This window comes from Thunnus maccoyii, chromosome 11, assembly GCF_910596095.1.
Source record: "Thunnus maccoyii chromosome 11, fThuMac1.1, whole genome shotgun sequence".
NCBI classification, from domain to species: domain Eukaryota; kingdom Metazoa; phylum Chordata; class Actinopteri; order Scombriformes; family Scombridae; genus Thunnus; species Thunnus maccoyii.
In genome coordinates, this window is record NC_056543.1 from 23090911 (window position 1) to 23114170 (window position 23260).

At 39.6% G+C, this 23260-nt stretch overlaps 1 protein-coding gene across 2 annotated transcripts; it reads right to left on the minus strand.

Annotated features, from left to right (window-relative positions):
- Positions 1-116: 116 nt before the first annotated feature.
- On the minus strand, positions 117-19622 carry dcbld2 (discoidin, CUB and LCCL domain containing 2). Of its 2 annotated transcripts, XM_042425651.1 has the most exons (15): positions 19255-19621; positions 16249-16473; positions 14434-14571; positions 9606-9657; positions 9444-9516; positions 5736-5869; positions 5487-5527; positions 4838-5053; positions 3902-4026; positions 3220-3367; positions 2992-3129; positions 2810-2903; positions 2676-2725; positions 2460-2594; positions 117-1926 (listed from the first exon to the last, which is right to left on the minus strand). In XM_042425651.1, exons 1-15 carry the CDS (start codon positions 19355-19357, stop codon positions 1508-1510), a joined length of 2091 nt encoding a protein of 696 aa, XP_042281585.1. In that variant the 5' UTR covers positions 19358-19621; the 3' UTR covers positions 117-1507. The 2 variants fall into 2 exon arrangements, with proteins under 2 accessions (XP_042281585.1, XP_042281584.1); XM_042425650.1 differs by having other exon boundaries at positions 2460-2725; positions 19255-19622.
- Between the last annotated feature and the right edge of the window lie 3638 nt (positions 19623-23260).

Genomic DNA, 23260 nt, shown 5'->3' on the forward strand with positions numbered 1-23260 from the left:
GAGGTTGCTGTTCTGTAAAGTTAAAAAGCAGCTCGTCCCATTTTTCTCCTCCATCTGCGCTCCTGCCGCCAAGTGTTTGGTCACGTCTGTACCACAGGAGGAGGACAAGAGAGGAATGCAGTCTACTGTGGACTTTTTAATTACCACCGGTGCTACAGACAAACATGTCCTACAACGACTATAAGCCATATCATAACCAGTCCAAAAAAACCCAAAAAAAACACAGACACAAGAAAGTAACAAGTCACACCCAATTACGACAGATCAAACACCCATTTCAACACGAGACAATCAACATGATGCAAGTAAAACCAAAAAAAAAGTTCAGGACAAACATACAGGAAGCTCAGACACCAGAGGGTGTTTCTATGAAACTATCAGCTGTAACAGATTTACCCATTTTCTCTGTACCTTTTTGCTAGGCCCACTAGGCCTTTACAAATGATGCTTTACTTCTTACATTAAGACTGCTTTAAGGTGTATTTGGCTAAACTTGTGATGTTGGCACAATCGTGAACGTTGGACCTGTTGTGAATCAACATTGCATAATCAGAAAAGGCAACATTTGGTCTTCAATATTACAAGAAGTATTTTCTCTTTGGATCGATCCTCTACCGATCAGCCTTTTCAAGTTCACATACAAACAAACATCTCCGACAGGGTTCATCAGTCACTAACAAGTTGTCAACGTTTGTTGTGACACAACAGTGTTCCCATTACAACAGTGCAACCACGCACGTCTGTGATCTGTAATCTATGAGGGCGGTGGTGGGCAATTTCTTAAAAAGAGTATTTCCTTGTCAGCAGGATGTGAAATAAAAAATAAATATCAGTAAATCATTTGAGAATTTAACAGGTTTGCAGTGATGGAATTACTAGAACTATACACAATTTCAAGTCATGCTTTTAAACAAGGTAAGACAAAACGTACCGTGGAAAACTAGAGTTTCTCAAGAAAGGAGGAATTCTTTTGACCTTGGGTGCAGGCTACTTAATGCAACATGCGATCAATTCAATAAAATAACCCTCAGATTTGTAGAATGTAAATCATCATGTACATTTCAGTTGAACCTGGTTCAGTATGTAACAGAATAATAATGGAATAATGGAAATCACAGTTTCACAGAATGCAAGAACTACCAAGAATCACAGGACAGGGACAAAGTCTTTTTATCAAATAGTAGTCAGCTCTCTCCTTTTTCATCCTCCGTCAATCCATCCATCCATCTCCGACTCTCACGTCTGGCACAAGCACATTCATCTTTGTGGTTTCAGTGATAGGACTGTAATGGCACTACACAAGCAGATTGTGGCCATGCAGAAACAATTAGGCAATACAGACATCTCCAGATGAATCTAAAGCTAAGGTAGTGTTCATTCAAGACTCGAGCCCAGACTCAAGGGCTCACAGGTTCACACCTCCTCCTCTATCAACCCTCTTTGCCTGTCAAGGTTGCGTTGGCAGTGAGGGGCGGATTAAAAGCCATGTGCATCCCGACTCTGCTCTTTAGCTGTGTTCCGTTGGCTTCTGAGTGCTACTCTGAGGCACCTGATAGGTCAGGTCCTCAGTGGGTGTGGCCTGTCCAGTGGCATTTTTGGGCGTATCATACGCCGACCTCCCTGAGTGGCCACTGTCTGTCCGTGTGAGCAGGGAGGAGGGCCCGGCACCCATGAAACTACACACTGTGGAGGGCTGGTTCAAAGAGGAGCCCCCCGATGGGTGGCAACCCATATCGACCACAATGGGTGTAGCATATTCAGCTCCTGAAGCTGGCAGGGGTTCTGCATAGGCGTGGTATACATCTGGTGAGATGGGGGCGTCGTACAGGTCAGGATCTGTGTATCCTGGGTCAGGCCCCTCGTCTGGTTTAAAGGTTGATCGTGGACCTAATGTTGTAACACCACTCACCAGGGGCTGGGCGTACTCTGAAAAGAGAGCATGTCACCATATAATAACAACTTATACTTCATAGATTACATGTTGTCCACACTGTCCGCAACATGCTCAACAATTCACAAAAGAACAATAACTGTGAAGTTGAAACAACCCTCAGATTTCCATGTAGCATGTTCTAAAAAGTGCAGTGTATACACTATATGTATGGAGGCTATTGTTTATTACGTTGCCTCAGATTTATAAAATGAAGCCATGCACTGCTTTTTAAATCTGACAAAAAGAATGTGAATGCACATTTCTGTCTTTGTACATTTACAGAGTTTTATGCATCTAGTGTGTGCAGATACTTTGACGTTACAAAAGAAAATACTTAAGAAAAGACACATAATTTGACTTAAAATTTAACTATGTAACTAATGTAACCTACTGAGATCTAAACTGCAGTGTTGTGGTGGTATGTCAATCTCAGTTGCTGATAAAATCACCCAATGTCTTGGTTTATCTATCAAACCATCAAAATCAAAGCTGCTTCCTTCAATAGTTAATAATCAACAGCATGTACCTGCAGGTTCAGCATGTAGTCTGGGTACAGCACCTCTCCCTGTTAGCCGGCCCACCTCACTGCTGCTGTACCGAACTGAATCCTCGGTCTCCACCATCTTGGATGGCAGCAGTTGCTTCATGCTTTTCCACCAGTCTGCAGCAAATTCACAATGAGCTGTAACTAGAAACCCCTCAAACAGAACCAATAAACCCATCCTGCAGAGCGATGACCTACCTGTGCGATCCCAGTGAGGAAGATCGTACATTCCTTCAGAGCTCTTCTTTCTATAAAGAAAGAAATATTAAAATCATGGAGAGCAACACCATCATTTTCATTTGAGACTTCATTTACTCATGTAGAAGACGTACCTGTTCCTCCAGTGCCAAGCGCAAACCACAATCAAGATGAGAGCAGTCAGAACCATGACCAACACGGGCACCAGAACTGCTGCAAGTGCCACATCTAAGAGCAAAAACACAGCAATAAATACCAGATGATAAACATCTCTATAAGGGGTCAAACGAGCCGTTAGATCTAAAATCTGACACACCTTTGCCTGTGTGAGGAGGCATAGTGGTGTTTCTGATGTCTGGGGTGTGTGTGGTCTGGCCAAGCTGAGGTGGGCGTTTTGTACCGGCAGGAGGTGGAGTGCGACGAGAGGGGGCCCTCGGTTCCGGCCTCTGCCTCACTGTCAAAAATAAATAAATAAATAAATAAACATCTTAGATCCAAAGAATAGAAACATTTATTGTTATATTATTATATAATATTTATTTACCTGTATGAAGTTGGCAGCCAAGGAGCTCCAACTTGAGCGCAATTCTCTGGTGCCATGAGGTTGGATTTATCCTCACAAACCGGGCCTCGATAGGAGGAATGAAGTTATTCCTCACCTCATGCAGGTAGTTGATGTTGCCTTGGAAAATCTACCACAACATGGGAACAAACACTCTTATTTGTGCCAGAGATTTAAACCCAGTTGTAGACCAGTAGTAGTACTTAAGAATTAAAAAATGTTCACCAGAGCAATTCTTGTTTCAGACTGAACAAATCCACTATAAGCCGTAAGCCGATTAATTTCCAACTTGGCAAACTAATAACTACTTTCCTCAACACACAAAGAGCCTGTAAGACTCTCAGCAGATAGCAGCTCGTAGACAGCACTTCCAGCCTTACAACCCTGCCACTAAATCCATATCCATTCATTATTAATGCCCGAGTGTCCTGATTTGTCTACCACAGCACTTAACTCAAACCACTCACTGCTCCCATTTCCTGACATAAACATCCCTTAGTCAATACCAGTTGCTATAGAAACAATCCAAGTATGTGTCCCTGCAGCCTTCTAAAGTGACATTTTTGTCCATTTGCACCAATTTGAAAAAAAAATAACAGACAAGTGAAAGCCAGTGACGTAACTGTTGAGCGAGCAGGGTTTATTGATTTAGTGATTGTATTACCTTGTCTTGTGTAGAATTGGCTTCCCTGTAGCTGTACCACTGCTGGCCATCATGACTGTACAGGACCCGGTACGCTGAAAGATAGTACTGGTACTCTCTCAGGGTAGAACCGGTGGTGGTGATGCCTAGATGGACAGACAGCAGAGACAAAGTTGATGTACAGTTGACTTGATTGTGAGCTTAGTATGTTAAAACCGAAGAGAACATTTTGTTGAAAAGCCTTGTTCTGGGCTTACAGTTAAGGGGACATATTGTGCTTTTTGTGATTTTCTGTCATTTTTATACTGTTATGATGTCAGATGTCTATGTTAAACATGGTCCAAGTTCCAAAATATAAGGTGAACGTATGTTAAAAGATCCCTAAAAGATAAAAGCTCAGGCTTCAGCCTGCTCTGAACACTTCCTTACCTCTACTTCCCCATCGAACGGACATCATATTGTTCACACATGCCCATAAACAGCCAACCCTTTGTTGTTCAAGTTGTTCCACAGGTTGTTTGTGTTGTCCACTTGCATATTTCAGATTGGACTTTAGCTCGAACATATACGAATGTATTTGAGAAGTTTATATTTCGAGTAAAGAACTAGAAAAAGAAGTGAAATCCTACTACTACGGTTTGTTCACGTAGCCTCTGAAGCTGGTGGAAGTCAGCTTCTGGACGCTAACCAATCAGAACAGAGTGGGCTCATCAGGAGAGGGGCCTTAAAGAGAAGGAGCTAAAATGACCTGTTTCAGACAGAGGCTGAACTGAGGGGCTGCATGAACTGTAAGTCATGCAAAGATATTCCAGCACAGCCCCAGAATATAAATATAGACCTGTGTGTGTGTGTGTGTCATGTGCATGATATGTCCCCTTTAACTTAAGATAAATTCAGGATAGTGGTTATAGTGTATAGTAATACCAGTGAGTGTTTGTATATGAATGTCTTGTGTACCTGTGATCCTCTTCTCCCTCTTCAGATCGACCTGCAGCCACTGCTTCTGGTCACTCTGAGAAGGCGCCCAAGGCAGCCCCTCCTTTTTTAGCCGTGCCCCTGATGACGCCCACACACTGTGTTGACCAATGATGTTGTTCCATTCCCACTCAGACGAAGCAGAGAGCTGAGTGTCTGCAACACCGCCGGACTCTAATCCCAGAGTTCCATAGCAGCCTGCAAGCACAGAGAAGCCAGCACCATCGTTAATAACAAGATTAACCGTTTAAGAAATTCAATTAGATTTAGTGCACAGGGCCTTAATATCATTTTACATAATTCCAGAGGTCCATTTGGATAAAAGACGAAGGATTCCTGCTCATAACCCAGACACTGAAGTCCAGATGTACACTTGAGTTTTTCTGCCTGTGTCTACATTAGAAATTTCAGGTCAGACATTAACAGCAATCAAGTTTGAACTGTGAGCCTGTGTTAAAACACTAAGTAATTTACTCCAGATTTTTTGTTGCAGACCTATAAAAATTACAGTCATGGCAAGATCTGCACTTAATTAAAATTACAGATGCTGAAGGTAATAATTACATTTACAGGACTTCCCCAGCAAAACTATTACAGCTCTTAATGGTGCTTTAGTGAAAAAACAACTCACCATTGGTCCTGAAGGTGAAGAGACTGTTTGACAAAGTTCCTCTGAGGAGGGAAGAGATGTGTGTGATTAGAGAAACAAGAATACACTAAATAAAAGCTAATCGATTTCAGTTTTTAGTCTTTTCTGAAAGATACAAATCAAAATAATGAGCACCAAGTACACATGATGAGGAGGAGTAGTGTCATACACCAAAGTAAATGAAGATAAGAGTGCAGGAGGTTTGTGTGCTGTAGTGCCTACAGTTCTTACCCAGTGGAAGTGACATTGTTAGCCAGTGTGCCCTCATAGTGAGGGATGCCTTTGCTGCTGACCACGTTGATCCTCCCTCCAACAGCGTTGGACACTACACCTGCATGGATGGCTGCCACACACAGAGGAGAGGACTGCAGAATGAAAGGAAAGAAAGAAAGATGAGAGATTCTGGTTATGCACCTTTCTATTATAACAAATAGTCATAGAAACTAAAACTCATGCATTTGTGCTGCCATCTCATCATGATGTACCGTGAATATATATGAATATATAATTAGACTTATAACCGATTACAAAGCCAAGTCTTTGTTCAAGACACAATTTTTCATATGTCTTTGGTGATCCCTGACTTTCCTCTTATGTAGCCATGAGGTTGACATTCATGGTTTTTAGTGAAACGTCTCAAAAATTATTGGATGGATTGCCAAGAAATTTGGTGCAGGCTTCTAATTAGCAAATGTTAGCACGCTAAACTGTCGTTGTGGGCATGTTAGCATGCTGACATTAGCATTTAACCCAAAGAAATGCTGTGCCTTAGTACTGTTTCACAGAGCAGCTAACATGGGTGTAGACTCTTAGTCCTTGTTGCTTGAAAAATGACAATTAAGTGATGATCAAAATGGTGCTTTTTTTCTGTTGATCGATTAATTGATTATTACACTACTTTATTGTAACTGCCTTGAAAGTGAACTTACTTTTGACTTTTTTTCGTGTTAGCCCATCTCACGTTCTCTTAGGCTAGTCTTGAAGTTGTCTGTAGCTTTTTTAAAAACATCAGTAACATTTCAAGAAATTCTGGTAACTCTTCATTTTACAGGTCCTTTCATTTTATACTTATTTCCTGGATATTTTATATATTATTATATATTTTATAATTTGCAGGTTAATTTTTTAGGATGTTGATTTGGTTTAGTTGGTAAGTGCCAGTTCATTACATTTGGGTTCATACATAGTTGTTCATTTGCAAAAATTCGTATCAAATTAGACTCTTAAAAATTCTTTAACAGAAAACACTTAGTTGTCAGTGTGTAGTTTTGTGTCAAACTACATGTTAGATTCTCTATAATGAGCACATTTCCTGTATACTACCAAATTACATAACTCTTTCAAAGAAATGACCTAAGAACTAACAGTTACACAGCAGCTACATTTAGGAAATTATAGAAAAAGAAATTATGTTAATATTTGTTTGACACACAAAAAGCCCTGATATTGATCACAGTTATTGCTTTTGCAGTCTGAATGAATGCTGAGTACATGCTGTAGCAATCAGAGCTTGGTTTTGACCAGTGAGTGACTGTACAGCAGACTTGAACCCTGGTAGTTCCTGGGCCATCAAAGAATACTAACTCTGGAGCAGAGACGTTTTTGGTTAAAGCTTGTGAAGGTAATCAAAACTTTTACTAGGTTTCAACCCGCGGTTGAAATGCAGAATCAGGGGCCGACAGGCAGCAATGCAAAACAAGGACCATTTGCAGGTAAGTGAGTGAGATCAGGCAGTACTGTCTTTCAGTGTGATCACAGAGAGCAAACTCTCAACCTTCAGACTGTGGCAGTTAAAGGCTGATGAATCAGCATGATGTCACTCCTCTGTAGAGAGAATACTAAGTGGCACTGGTAATGATTCACCGCCAGCCGCATTCCAGCCCAAACCTGCTGCCACATCACTGAGAAACGGACAAAAGCCTGATTCCACTCTGGCCACAAGCTCCTTCCCATGAACAGCTGGTTGAGTGAGGTGGAAATTTATTACTGGAAAAAGGCCCACACTGGAATCCACAGCTGACAAGATTGTGCGAAAACTCTTGTTACCCAGTGACAAGTATGCATACACATACGCATTTATTCACACACACACACACACACACACACACACACACACACACACACACATACATACACATACACACAGACAGCAGTCACTGCTGCCACAAGCAATCAACACTTGCCCTGTGACTCTTAAACTTCCCAAAAGCATACACCACATCCTACGGAGCGCCATACCAAACCACTAACACAAACACTAAGCACTGCTCCAAACCACCGCACCCTGCCTCCAACAGAGGAAACCACACTTACACACACATACATACATAAGATAAGTTGGATGTGGCAATTTAAATTTTAAATTAAAAAGAGCATTAAAATTTAAGAAGAGAAAGCGAGCTGCAGGGTCTGGGTGGGGCAACTGCGTGAAACAGACTCAAGTATGCAGAACAGTATTGCATCAGGCCTCCACAATCACCATAATATTACAGTGTTGTGACATACATACACCCCAAAAAAGACAAGCATGAATGAATCACATGCACACATGCAAAAAATTTTTAAAAAACACCCAGGCATGCACACAAAGGTTTTCTCCAACATCTCAATCACACTGACTCACTCTCTAGCTTTTTGTCTCTCCAGAACACACACACTTAAACACACAGCTCTGCTCAGCACCCTCTTGCAGCTGGACTGGATTAGAGGGCTATTATTTTCGGCCAAACTATTATCTCACCTCCCTTTCACCCCCTGACCCAGCCCCTCCTCTGTTCCTGTGGGGCACCTCACTCCCTGAAGCACACCCCGCCGCTCCTCCCTGTCCTCCATCAGCTAGCCAACACCCCTCCCTCCTTCAACAACCCCAAACTCCGAGCATGAAGTCACCAGCCAGAGTCTCGGCGCCCATGACCTCACGCACAGCGGGGGCGCTGTGAGGTCATCAGTCCAGGACTCGCATACCACAGAGCGAGGGGCCCGTTTACACAAGGAAGAAAGAGAAGCCTTCGATGAATCAAGCTGAAAGATATGCAGACTTGCAGCTCAGTAATGGATGGTGACAAAAGACAAAAGTAATGGAGCAAGGTCATGATAACATGAGTAAGCAAATGCTGATGGTCTGGTGGTTCCTGCGAGGTTACAGTGGGAATCATGAGCAAACAGCGGGAGACTGGTGGGCACCATGACTCATATGAGACAATGACTATCACCACCATGCAAGCACAAATACACGCACACGCACACACACGTATACCGTATATATGGTTGTCCCGAGCAAATCCTAAGAATCCAAGCTGGGGCCGATACAAGCATATTTTAATGAATCGGTCTCTGCTAAAATAAACCCCATGACATGCTGATTCTTTCTTTACTCTACAGTGTTTTGTCCACCTCAACCTGCTGCAAAGCTGCTCTCGACAGCATGGGCGACAGTGCGAGTATTTCGCCTGTATATATGAGTGCAAATTAGAGTGTGTGAATGCAAAAAATGATTCCTGACACCAGTTATTTGAATCTGTTATCTCTCCTATTTTCAGTACAGAGCAGCGAACAAACACTTTAATTTTTTTTTGCCACTGCTGACCATCAATTTGACCGGTTAAAATGACAAATGTAAACAGCAGCACACTATATCAGCTGTTGCTAATTAATGTTAATTCTGCGAGTAACTTGAATGCAGGCCAAAATGAAACTGGTGTGTTGTTGGGTTTGCGAGGGAGGAACCTCCACTCTGTAACACCACTGCACAATCACTCATGGACTGAGGATTTCTGCAGTTACAACTCCAACAGAGTGATACGTCTTCTCTCTAGAGGACTGCATTAATTTTAGGAGTCACATTTCTCCCAGTTCAACTTTCATTCATATCATATGAATAATTCAAGCTTATCAACTTAATAGTTTTGAACCCCGACATCATTAACTGGATGTACTCGCCTCTCGGTATCCATTAGGGATAGTTCCAGAAATCTCCTCGGTAGATGTCAAGCAGCCCGCTGGACAGAATTTACTAGAAAAAGAAGGAGGAGCGAGACAAACAGTGAACATCAAAACAGCTTGATCACCGCACAAATACCCCACAAAGCAAACATTATTTACCTGAACTCTGCCTCCGGAAAGTCAGTTCCTTTGTCCAGGCAGGTGATTAGATCTGAAAAAGGCAAATGAACAGTGTCAGAACAAGTTTCTCTGCATTTGTTTCTCTCTTTGGCTAGACACAACCATTTACACTTCCATATAATCAAACTACTGAAAGTCATCAAAACTGACAACAATTTTCTCACAGAAAAATGTTACAATTGGCTTGATACGACACATAGTACTGGTACTTTCTCAGGGTAAAGCCGGTGGTGATGATGCCTAGTTGAACAGGCAGCAGAGATAAAGATGATGTTCGGTTGACTTGACTGTGAGCTTAGTATGTTAAAACCTGAGGGAACATTTAGCTGGAAAGCCTTATTCTGGGCTTACAGTTAGTTAAAGGGGACATATCATGCTTTTTGTGACTTTCTGTCATTTATATATGATGTCTATGTGAAACATAGTCAAAACTTGATGTGTACGTATGTGAAAATACTCCCTGACAGTCAAAAGCCAGGGCTTCAGCCTGCTCTGAACAAACTGTTTGCAAAGTCACCGCTACTTCCCTGTCAAACTGACATCAGATTTTTCACACAAGCCAACAAACAGCCCTTAGCCTTTATTAAAAGAGCCAGAAGTCATGAAATCTGACACGCCAGACGGTTTGTTACACAGAACTATCTGAGAAGTCGTCCTTGGCAACTGTTTGGAAAAGGGCAGGCACAAAAAATACTTAGCAGGTGATTGGACGAACCATTTGTCTACCACCATCTTACCTTTCCAGGCATCACGCGAGAATATTCACAAGACATTGATTGGTTCGAACCACCGGTGGTTCGGACACAAGCGCATAACTTGAAGCCTGACGAGATGGATTCTCGCGTGATGTTGTGATCTTGCGAATCCAGTTACCTCGCAAGGTAAAAACTAATGCAGAAAGGCTTATTAGTTTTCTGTCAACTGACTTAATCTCCATTTCGAACAACAACACAAAAGAATGTGTGAGCTGGGTTGTTCCTAATGACATAAGTGTTTCAGTGATGAGGCACACCACATGTCCAACAGGATGGGGTTAGGTTCCTGGGAATGCAATGAAAAACTGAGCGGAGGTGGTCTTTCTTGATGAGTCTTGACCACATTATCAAAAAAACAACATTTATCTGGTAAACCAACCACTGAGTCAAACTAACAAATACCCCCAACCACCAAAAGTCACCATGGTGACTGATTTACTTAGCTGTGCACACTGTCCACCCACACTCGTCTGCATGATCAATTCCATGACTAGCATAATGCGTATGGACGAACACAATTCAATACTTTGGTGGAAAAATCTGCTGTAGCTGGACTCATTGACGGCCTTGTTTGTCTTCCAGAGTGATTCAGTTGCACCGAGATGACCACTAAGACTGAATTACTACTCTCCTGCACGCACGCCACTGCCTTCCTCTTCTTGTGGCTTCAATTATCCGTTTATCTGAAATCACTGAAAATGTTCCACATGACAAAGCATGCCCTTCAGAATGGCAATCACACAGTACTCATCAACAATATTCTTATTGAAAAGAACATCCAATTTTAGACATCAGAAGTTGTTTCTTTGTCTCCCGGACTACCACGCACAATAACTATGGGTGGGTATTCCCATAACAGCCAAACAGTGTCCACACCATCAAGTATCAAACAGTCACAGTTGTGCAATAAGTCTGCTGAGGGGAGAGAAGAGCTGATAACTTATCATCTGTTATCAGTGCCAAAACACAGATGATGAATAAGCACTTTTATTAAGTTTTATAAAACGTTCTTTGGCTGTAGATGGATCTGTGTCTGTTACATAAATATGCAACTGACGCAAGTGCTTTAATAGCGGGCTGATTACTCAATTAGTCAATAAACAGAAAGTAAATCTGCAACAATGCTGATAATCGATTAATCATACAAGTCATTTATCAAGACAAAAAAACCAACATTCTCCAGTTTCAGCTTCTATAATTGACTGCTCTTTTTCTCTGGTCATTGTAAATCAGACATTTAGTTGTTTTTTCACTGTTGGTTGGACCACACAAGAGTCATTTTTGGCTCTGGGAAATTGTGATGGCCATTAAGAAAAACTCATATAACTCAAACTCCTCACTTACAATGTGAATATTCACAGGATTATGAATTTTAAAGTTAATATTTGGACATTTAGATGATACACAATTGTTTTTATGAATAATATCCTAAAAGCATAGACAATATTGTTAAGATAACTGTTATGATGGGTAAATATATCACTCTGCGTTCTTCTTTTATGATGTGATAAAAATCATCACACAGAAACCAGACAAAATCTCCTCATGTACTGACAGGGTGAGATAAACACTCTTAACTCCACTACTGGCTTAGAAATGATGTTTTATTAGATGTTTCACAACTTTTTTTTAAATGAAGCTTACAATCACAGAGTCAATGGGAGGAAATTCTTGATATCTACTAATTATTTTCTTTTATGCACCACTGTTAAGTGGGTGTGAAAAAGACAGTTTTCTTAGATAATAATCTAGCACATGTGCATGTCTACTATCGTATCTCTTCAGTAATATCATTTCACATTAGAGGAAAATTGACAGCTTCCCATTGAGGAGAAGCCTTATAATAAAACCACAAAATATTACCACTTTCTTCTCAATTACTCTCACTTCCTCTTGCCTCTCTTCCCCTTCTTCTCATCGAGCTTTCAAATGTCTCTCACTCTTCCTGCTTCTAGAAATATCTGTCTGCATTCTCCACTATCCCTCTCTGCTCTCTTTTACCAGCCACACTCATTTGAAAAACAGTCACAAAGAACAAACCACAAATACATTAAAGTCGGTCTAGATTCACAGTTTTTCATGCAGACATGGACGACTGCTGAACTGCTATCTGACCAAACCCAGACACAGACACATTCATGTCTGAGCAGGAACTGAGAAATCTTCTTGAACAGCTACACACAAATCTGCTGGTGCCACCCCTCAGTATTCATTACTGCCTGTTCAATCATTTAGGATGGAAAAACATTAAATTTAGACAATTCCCACTAGCATGATGACCCTGCATATTACAGTTGGAATTCCAGATATGTGGCTGATCAGAATGTAACGTTTACAGCCGGGCAGCAGCTCCTTATCTCTTCTGTGTGATTAAATACACTCAACGGGAAGCAAACACAGCATCGTAAATGCTCTTCTCATTTGGCCTCCAGCACCACTACCACAAAACTGCACACAGCCCTCCATTCAGCTCAAGTCATCTAACTGTAGACACTGTTTGCTTATGGGATTATGGGACATGTACTGTATATAATGTATTTTGATCTCTCATATACAGTGGCTCTGACATGCAGAGCACAGACAAAACAAAACACATTAACAAAGGAGAAAATGCAACAAATGAAAACGTGTTTTTTTTTGTTTTTACAGTTACTTTCATTATCAATTAACAATACAACTATTTTTTCAATTAATCGTTTTGGTCTGTAACGCGTCAAAAAACTGAAAAAATTCCAATCACAATTTCCTATTTATATATCATATACAATCCAATCTACAGTCCAAAACTCAAAGATACTCAATTTACTATAGTGTAAGACGAGAAAAAGCAATTAATTCCCAAATTTAATAATCTGAAATCAAATATTTGGCATTTTTGCTAAAAAAAAAAAAAAAAAAAAAGACCTAAACAATTGATCAACAAAATAGTTTCTGATTATTTTTCTGGCGATTGATTAACTGACTAATCATTGTGGCTCTACTTGTTTTGTCTACCAACAGTCAAAAGTGATTTGATATAAAGTGATAGAAAACTAATTACAGCAGTAAATACTCATTCTTGAAAAGCTGAAATCAGTGATAAATGACTTTAATAAGTATTCAATCAACAAAATTGTTGTTGATTTATTTTCTGCTGATCAACTACTTGGGTATAAGATATATTTAGACCTGTGACCCATGGCAACACAACAGGACCTACCCAGCCTAATTAGAGTAAGTATAACTAGCAATATTACAACAGTGTAGACCTGAGAAGACCTCCAGTGTGATTTTGTGTTCTGCAGTGTTGTGATGTCTGTGAAATGCTGCATTAAGTGATTTGTTCATGTGGTTTATGAAATACTGTTGTGGTCATTTTTTCTGTTTTGTTAATGCATTTCATCCAACGCTGTTTGTGCTTTGCAACTCCAGGCCATCAAAAACCCACCAACATTGACCTAATATCACACACACGGAGCACACTCATGTTACTGAGTGAGAGAGAAATGTCACTGTCAAAACATTTGTAATCTCCAGTTCTCATAGTATTCATGTTTCAACTTGAAAAAAAACATCCTAGCACAGGATGAAACACGGCTTTGGGATTTATTACAGATCCTGGAGCACGAACACTGTGAAAACCCAAAAAAACTGCAAAGTGGTCGAGAAACAGACAAGGCTGTTTGTGATTGTCTAGAAAGGTGACATATGAAGAGATAAAACACACACACACACACACACACACACACATTAGCTGACCTGTGTACAGGGCTTTCCAGGACAATCTATTTAGATCAGATAGCTAACACTGAGGAGGTGGTGCAGAATGAAACAGCTGTAATCAGCCTCACATTGGACTTTAACTCGATCAGTGACACACACGGTCTCCAGAGCAACTCTAACACCTGGGGCCAAAACAGAAATGTAACCAAACTTGATATTAAGACGACTTCAACAAAACATCATTCCAGTCTGCTACACCTCTATCACATGACTACCCCTGCAGGCTGGGACCTACAGGGGGAAACCTGATGATCAACACATAAAATGCAGAGAAGAGAACGAGCAGGTACCTGTGTGTTCAGTGGTGGAGTAGGACAGGTAGAATCCACGTCCTGTGGTGTGGGTCCCACTCATGAACTGGACCGTGACCTGGTTGCCAGTGGACTCGATAAGCTCTTTAATCTTCAGACCCAAACCGCAGTACTTGACTGTTGCACAGCACAGGCAGCCGTGGGAGAATATGTAGGAGATGCAGGACAAAAATGGTTCTGGTTAGTTACAAAAGCCTGTAAAGTATAACAAATATAACAACAGATCTACCATAACACAAGCATTATGTTATATAATAATGCAGAAAAAAATCTTTAGTGATTGCTGTGACTAACTGGGCTTTACATCAAAAGAGCCAACAATAGAGTGCCTTTCATATAACCCAGGACAGAATGATACAGCTGATCTTCATCGTCTTGATGGATTAAAATATTTCAAAAATGAATTTGACAATTCTCAACACGTGCTCACAAACCAACTCTAGGAAAGCAAAAATCACCCAGGTGCTAGTAACAGATTACTGACTGTACTTTTAAGCTGGGAGCATTTCAAGAAATGGTTCTCCCCTAAAATGAAAATTCATATCATGTCATAATCTGTTCAACTAATTTTCAGTAACTTATAATCAGCCTTTTCTCAAACTCTTATGGAGCCATCTCATTACAGCAATGTCAAAGCAAGAAAGAACATACTGAACAATGGCACTGTGCATCTACAGGTCTAATATGTAGCTTTCTATCATCTACAATCACTGATGACTAGGTGCTTATCATGTGACCAGCGCATTGTCAGTCGCTGTGTTTACATGCACTCAAGTGACCTGGTATTGTCAGCGTGCTGCAGCACACTGATTTTTTTAAACATCATGTAAGCAAATACTTCAGAGAGTAAGTACTGCTATGACAATAGCACAGACTGTGGCTATTCATCCTTGTTTATGTTTCACCTTAAAAAAAAAAAAAACACACATCATCCTCTTCCACACATCAAAAACAATTAGATAAACTCAGATATGCACAGTCCTAAAACTGAAAATGAAATAGTTTGGTTTCAACAGCTGAACATTATTTATAAAGATCAGACATATTCCGCTTTAGGTATTGTATATACACACACAATATATCTCTACAGCTGCAATGATTAGCTGATTAATCGATTAGTTGACAACTATTAAATTAAGAGCCAACTATTTTGATAAATCGATTAATCATTTGGAGTCATTTTTTAAGAAAAAAAAGTCCAAATTCTCTGATTCCGGATTCTGAAAATTTGAATATTTTCTAGTCTCTTTGTATTTTTAGTTTTCTTTAGTCCTTTAGATATTCCTTTGGATCTTTAGATTGTGGACTGGATTGAGGATGTCATCCTGGGCTCTGGGAAACAGGGACCGACATTTTTCACCATTTTCGGACATTTTATAGACCAAATAAGTAATCCATTAATCGAGAAAATAATTTACAGATTAAACAATATTGAAAATAATCGTTACTTGCAATCCTATATATCTTTAAGAATGTAATGCAGATCTCATAGTAACCAGGTTACTGCAGCACATGTTAATACATTCTCCAATTTCCTGACATAACCTGTAACCTAGTAACCAGCTGTGCATGTAAACATACAGACAGTGACACAAGTATGGGAGATACTGAGACGCATACCATTTAAGAAATGGCTCATTTGAGACTAGGAGGACATGCTCACTTTATATTGGTGCTTTTATGAATTGAGTTTCAACTGATATGACAGAATAGATGACAGCGTTGTCATTTTGGCAGTAACTTTCTCCCCTAAACCAGACTAAATCCAGTCCAGTAACTGCTTGTCATTCTCACCAATCTCACTCCTCTCGGGTCCAACGCCATTGTAGAGGCGGAGGTAGTTGACCTGACAGTCGCTGTCTTCTATATCCAGCTCAGCAAAGCGAAAGTAGATCCTGTTGCCGCGAGGCACACTGATCTCCCACTCACACACCGTGTCATTTGGGTATGTCCCTGGGTAACCCAGAGAGGACAGAGTCCCACTGCTGGGGCCAAGCACACTGGGGCCACAGCCATCACCTGCAGAGCAACACAAACAGATGTCAGGAGGTTAAAGGACAAGTCTGGTGATATTCTATATTTCTGTCACTGTCAACAAACCTCATTAAAAGACCAAAACCAACAATGAATTGTTCCTCCTATCAAGTATTGGCTGCCTGAAATAGCTCATTCCTCTGTTCCTTAGACCTCCACTGTTGTCCAGGAACTATTAAAACACATTAATGAACCACAAAGTAGCACTAGGTGACACGTTCCTTCATTACCATGAACATAGGCACTTTATTTTTTTTTATTTAGCGTTTATACCACATACGTCAGCTTGCTGCCATAAATACTTGCACACCAAATGTGGATTAATTCAAGTCTGAAAATAGTCCCCAATAAATGCACAATTTATTCCGGATTGAGTAACGTTTGCTAGTAATTACAGGCCCATCTGTTTTGGAAAATTACTGAGTTTTTCAATTTTAAATGAATATGTATCTGTGACCCATTACAAAAGATTTATGTCTTTCAGACAGAAATTGTCGGACGCAGGCCTCCAATTCAGTTATGGGAAATGTGTGGGGGTAGGGGGTTTCTGAGGCTATTCAATCATCTAAGCAGTTCCGATGCCGTATACTAGCGCCTTAACACTTGGTTGGTTTCATTGGTCTTTACATGAGATTTGTTGACAATAAGAAAAATACAGAATAACACTTGTCTTATCCTTTATTACTTATATTTTTAGGTTTCTTTCATTTAAAAAATGGAGGGGCTCCACATCTGTTGAGAGGGGCCAAACTGATAGCTTACATGCATACAATATATGCTTGTTCTAATACATCTATAAATGTTACATTAGTAATTCCAGTTTCATTTAGGACACACAGGAAGTAAGGGATTAGAAAGTGTAATAAATCTTATCTAGGGTTGTGACAATTAGTTGATTGGTCAATCTGTAGACACATTAATCTGCAACTATTTGAAAATTGATTAATTGTTTAAGCAATGTGAGGATTATCTTTGTTTTCTATCATTATATACTGACTATCTTTGGGTTTAGGACTGTTGCTCGGAAAAAACAAGATATTTGGTGACATCATCTAGTACTCAGGAAATCCAAGAGGCATATTTTTTAAATCTTTTGAGATTTTTTTGATGAAAAGATTAACAGTTGAATCAAAAAAATAACCAGCAAATTAAAATATCTTGAAAATAATTGCTAGTTGCAGCCCTAATCTACCTTCTTTTTTTATTTTACAAGACTCGGTATGATTAGAGATTTGTTTGGGTTTCTTTCTGCAGGTCTGTACATCATTTCTGGTTTAACTAGAATAGGCCTTTCGGTTTAGTATGTGAGCGATAACTGTGGCAGCATTAATCATCGGGGTGGTGGTTTGACTCCTGCCCACATGTTGATGTGTCCTGGTGCCAGACATTAAACACCAAACTGCGTGTGAATGTAGGATATAAAAATCCAAGTCACTTTCGGTAAACGCACAATGAATTAATGTAATGTTATTTGGTTCAGCAAAGAGAAAAGCATTAGGTTGGTTTTGGGCTTTATAGACAACAATTTTAGCTGTGCTGCTGAGAACGTCAACTAATTTTGACCAAAGCATAAAATTTAAGAAGCAGCCATCCGATCGTATTTGTTTTACAAAACGTATGACCTAAGACATTTTTAGGAGACATTTGTTTTTCTTTGTGTTGATGCTGTGGGCCTATGGCTCTGAGATAACACTCAACAGTCACGCTTCATGGTGCTAAGTGGATGTTCTGTCAGCCTGGTGTTACGTAAGAGCTTCTCAGTGGACATTATCCAGATGAACAGGACAAAAACAAAAGCTGCTTCCCTCACTCTGACTCATAAATGTTAGTGAACAACTGCATGGTATTCAGTAGGAGTTCAGATTCAGTAGGAGTTCATATTACCTTCCTAAAGTCACCCTCTGATGGTCAAAAACAAACCAGAATACAACTCAATTCAATAAGAAATAGAGCCTACTGTTCCATCATTAAACTTGTTGAGAAAATTGAAAATATCGCACAGATATCACAAAATATTTAAAGAGAGAAACTCAATTATAATTCATTTGAAATTTAAAGTTATGACAAACTGTGTCCACGTGTTTACAGTCATACCCCCACTGCCACCCCACCCCCAATCTCTGACCACCTGAGGTTGGTTGTCTGCGTTAAAACCTATAAAATATTGTTTTTTAGGTTCAGTATGGTGTAAGAAACCCGTCACCTGTCAAACACATCACGCTGATCGAGCATATAGTATTAGGAATACGGTAAATGCGAAAAAAAGGTGTAACTGGGGCGAGAAACAAGGCCACAAGCTCCCAAATGTGCTGTTGTCTCGTACAGTCAACTTAGAGCCAGACTCCATTAAAAAAACAGGCAACTTAAAGGTGCCTCGCTTATTTGGAAACACAAATAACTAAAAAGACTGTGACTTTAGACTTTTAACAACTCGTTGAAAGCCACGGTTTGATTCGGCTTACAACATATCCTCCAAGGAGCAGTTGTTCCTTAACAAGGAACCGGTTTTCCTGGTTTAACTACCCCACTCTTTCACCAAACACACCGATGACGGGCGGCGGCAAGCGGCGTAAATCAAGCGGAATTCCACGTACACACGGCCATGTAAGGTAGGTTTTAACTTTGGTGCACAGTAAAAATACGCCGAGCCTCTGGCTTAAGTTATCTCTACACATCTAAACGCTTGTGTTATACCACCATGGCCGCGTGTCCTTGCGGTTACACACGACTCCTCCAGTTGTCACCGCAGCTGTGCGGGGCACCAACCTTTCTGCGCTCGACAGCCCTCCTTGGTGAGAATGATGAGAATCGACAGGACGAGGACCCCGGCCCCTGTCGGTCCCCTGCCCACCATTACCGCTCTGCCCATAGCAGCCTGCAGTCTGAATGCATAATGCTCGCTTCTGGACCGGCTGCACCGCTTTCAACCTGTACCGAAGAACATTAAAAAAGAAAAAAAAAACTAATCTTCAACTCCTCGAGGGCGAGTTCGCGCGTGGTTCCCTCCTGAGGATGTATTTTGTTTCTCGTTTCACGATCCAGTGGTTAGCGACACTCACTATGGAGGTAACTGCTCAACACACACACACACGCATCCAATCTGTGGAGCCACTTCCTCCACTGAGGCTCCTCCTCCGGAGCTGGAGCTGGATGTGCTCTGAAAAATCCCAAATTTACACCCCCCTCAAAGTCACTCTTCAGCACAGTATTACAATAAAAATCATCCCAAACTCCACCTTCTTAACATCTGCAAACCAGAGTTCTTATAACGTTGTATTTTTCATTAGTTTTCATTTTTTATTTTGTTTTTAATTGTTTGTTTTCAGCTCAGTTTTCTTAGTTTCCACAGTGGGTTTGCTCGTTTCAGTTTAGTTTTTACTGTTCAAAGATGATTAGTTCCGGTATTAGTTTCAGTTTTTTGTTATAAAAGGCGCAAGATTTCCAAACACAACACTTTGTGAAGGCGATTGACTCACTCATGTGCCAGGTTGGTCATGTGGTTCTCAAAGTGGGGTCCGAGGACCCCCAGGGGTCCTTGAGTGGGTTCCAGGGGGTCCCCAGCAAAAAGGGGAATAATTTATTTTCACTCTAATTCCATCCATAAGTAACACAATGAGTATTGGTCATGGGTTTCCTACACTTTCTGAAATAAAACATCTAAAAGCAAAAATCTTATCAGATGGGGGTATGTGGTCTCATTTGTGTCAGTTAAGGGGTCCCTGACATGAAAAAGTTTGAGAACCACTGATGTAGACATCCCAGTCTCAATAAACATATGCACCAGTGTCTCCTCATGCTTGTTGGATTAACAAATTTGACAAAATTGATAAAAACGTATATTTTTATTTTGGTCAGTTTCGTAAGTAAACAATATAGTTCCAGTTAATTTAATTTTTTTCTAGTCTAGTTTTTATTTTTATTTCCGTTAACAAAAACGTTTTTTTACACCTAGTTTTCCAGTTAACTATAATATCTTTGCTGCAAACACAAAAACCTCAGACAACAGCCAACAGACACCTTTAAAGGAGGTTTTGTCTGAGAACAGACATGTTGTATGTCTCAATTGTATTCAATAAATAAAAAGTAAGTTCTAGCACAATGGGATTTGGGTGAAACTGAAAAACCTGAAATATGTTTTTTGTTCCTAACAGTAGCCCAAATGCTAATGAAGGTAAACACAAAAGAGTAAACACCTGGTCCTGACGTGCAATTCAGAATAAAAACACAATAAAGCTAAATGCTAATGTCCATTGTAGTACTTGTTAAACTGTAACTTATATATTTTCCCATTGATCACTACTAGTGAAAAGCACAGAGAAAGAAATCAATTTCTCTACAATGATAGAGAGACGACTCATATGAGGGCAGTCATTTTTAACTGAAGACATGTTGACGTCACAGTAGGAAAAGCACAGGTGTAAATAATACAATTAATGAAGGCTGAATTCATTAAGCTGCTTCAGGTTCAGGGTCCTGTTGTTGTGCATGCTGGCTCACTATCATACTGTCATGGCTGACTGCAACACTTGAACAGAACAGAGTCATTATTAAAGGATAGATTCATATTTTTTTAAGTCTGTTTTAAAACAATGACACAGGTTTTGCTTGCTATAATCATTCGTCTTCTTCATACATGTTTATAAAGTGACGGGGGACAAAATCCACAGTTCAATTAAATTCTGTGCAAACATACATTCCAAAGTTTATCTGAAATTAATATGAGACGTCAGCAGTGTGAGTTAATCAGATTTAGTGAGTATCTTCCAAAGTTACAGTCCTTTTTGTGTTTTCCTGCACAGTGTTGTTGTGCTGAGCTGCAGTGGACGGATAATAACACAACAACAACATTTTGTTCTAAAAACTCTGTAACTTTGGAAGATGGCCATTTCATGTGATGACCTCAGACTGCTGAAGTCTCATAATAACATCAGATTAACATTGGAATGCATTTTTTTCACAGAATGAGGACTATGGATTATATTTATTACATTGGTAGTGCGTTATGAAGGGATCTTTTATTATAAACAAAATGAATGAATACAGCAAGAAAAAACTGTTACAATGTTCATATGGGCACCATGAAATTAGCTTTTTGTTCAAATACCATTTCTGCGTTAAATTATTAAGCAGTGTTATAATGTTGTAAGTGGTCTAAAGGGCGCTGGTTTTAATGGAAACCTTAAGTGTTCCATGTTAGATAAGACATAAATAATCAGATGAACAGATACAGAAAAAGTATACAACATAACCATGAAATTGCAATATTATCCAATATTGTTCACAATAAAGTTTATTACAGGTCTTCTTTTCAATCCTTTCTTGTGTTTCATTTTTATTCCAAAACTCTATTTTTCCCAATGAATTTTTTATTTCCTAATGTCTCTTTTTATCACAAAGTCTTTATCTGTTAATCAAGATAAACAGAGGTTTAATTATTGTAGAACCACTCAAACTACAATGTCTATTCATATTCCTGCTGTTTTTCATTCAGTTATACAGTAAAGTTCCTACAGTGTTACTGTTCCATTGATTATGTTTCTATATTTGTATCACAGATGCATTTTCCTGCACAGGTTATTGATTTTAATGTCAAATACTGTAACTGATACCCTGCACTTTCATTAATATATTAATACATTGTACTCTCATTTGTACTTTGCACCTCCTTTTTTAAGTCATTTTTTATTAATTTATCCATCATTTATTCATTCTTTTAATAATTTGTTTTTGGATATTTTTATTTGTCTATACTTTTCTGTGCATGTACATGACATATTTATACTAGGCTGCATATGTTTATTTAAAGTATATTAGGCATATACACTTCCTTTGGGATCTACACTCTCCGAGCATTTTATTAGGTACACCTGTGCAATCTAATGCAATCCAATACAACAGTTCTGCTATAAAGTCTACTTTTACCAAGCTTATAACATTTTCAGTTTTTACTGACATCATCAGAAAGGTGATAATTCTAGTTTATGTTTATTATCATAGTGGGTGGTGGTGGTGTACTGGAGTGCATTACATTGAAAAGTCGTCCTAATATTTTGTCCACCCCATTAACATACATGAGGGGGGCAAAATATTAACTTATCTTTAAGTAAAAAAAATGTAAAGTCAATCAAAACAAACTTCATATTAAGAACAAATTAAGTACAAATGCCTCAACATTTTAGTGTGGAGTACTGGAGTAAATTGAGGACAATAAAATCAACCTAATCCTCTTGTTGATGGTCATTTGCTGAGACTTATGTAATAACTCCTGTGTGTTCCTGGAACTCAGTTGTTTCATAAATCATAAAGACCTCAGTGAGCTAATAAACTTAGTGTTTCTTACCCACCCACCCTGTATTATTCCAGTAATGTGTTTTCTTTCTGTACACCCAAATCTGGCTCTGAATCTACTTGCTCGAGAAAAAGGCAACCCTTTACAGAGTTATTAAAATGACACTGAACAGAAAGAAGTTGATTGTGGCTGATTAACAACTGGTTGGCACACATCATGGGAATTTTCAAAACATCCAGGCAATGTTAAGATACTTAAGAAATATCAACTTATTATTGTTATAAAATACACCCTCGCTTGGCAAAGAGCTTGGATGTGATGCAACTGTCAGAGTAACCAATAGTAACCTGTAGCAACAAACACAGTTTTTAGCCTGTAGCCTGTGAGTAATATGTCTGATGATTCAGAGTTTTTTTTTCACATTAGATGGATGACCCAGTGTGCGTGTGTCTGTGTGTTTGTGTGTGTGTGTGTGTGTGTGTG

What these genes read in the sequence shown, in the direction of transcription:
- dcbld2 (XM_042425650.1), bottom strand. Translation starts at nt 19,357, where the DNA reads ATGGGCAGAGCGGTAATGGTGGGCAGGGGACCGACAGGGGCCGGGGTC. An exon ending in CTCCACCACTGAACACACAG is followed by an intron (nt 9,658 to 14,433) that starts GTACCTGCTCGT and finishes TGCCTTTTTCAG; the next exon opens with ATCTAATCACCTGCCTGGAC. An exon ending in AACAATGTCACTTCCACTGG is followed by an intron (nt 5,528 to 5,735) that starts GTAAGAACTGTA and finishes TTCCCTCCTCAG; the next exon opens with AGGAACTTTGTCAAACAGTC.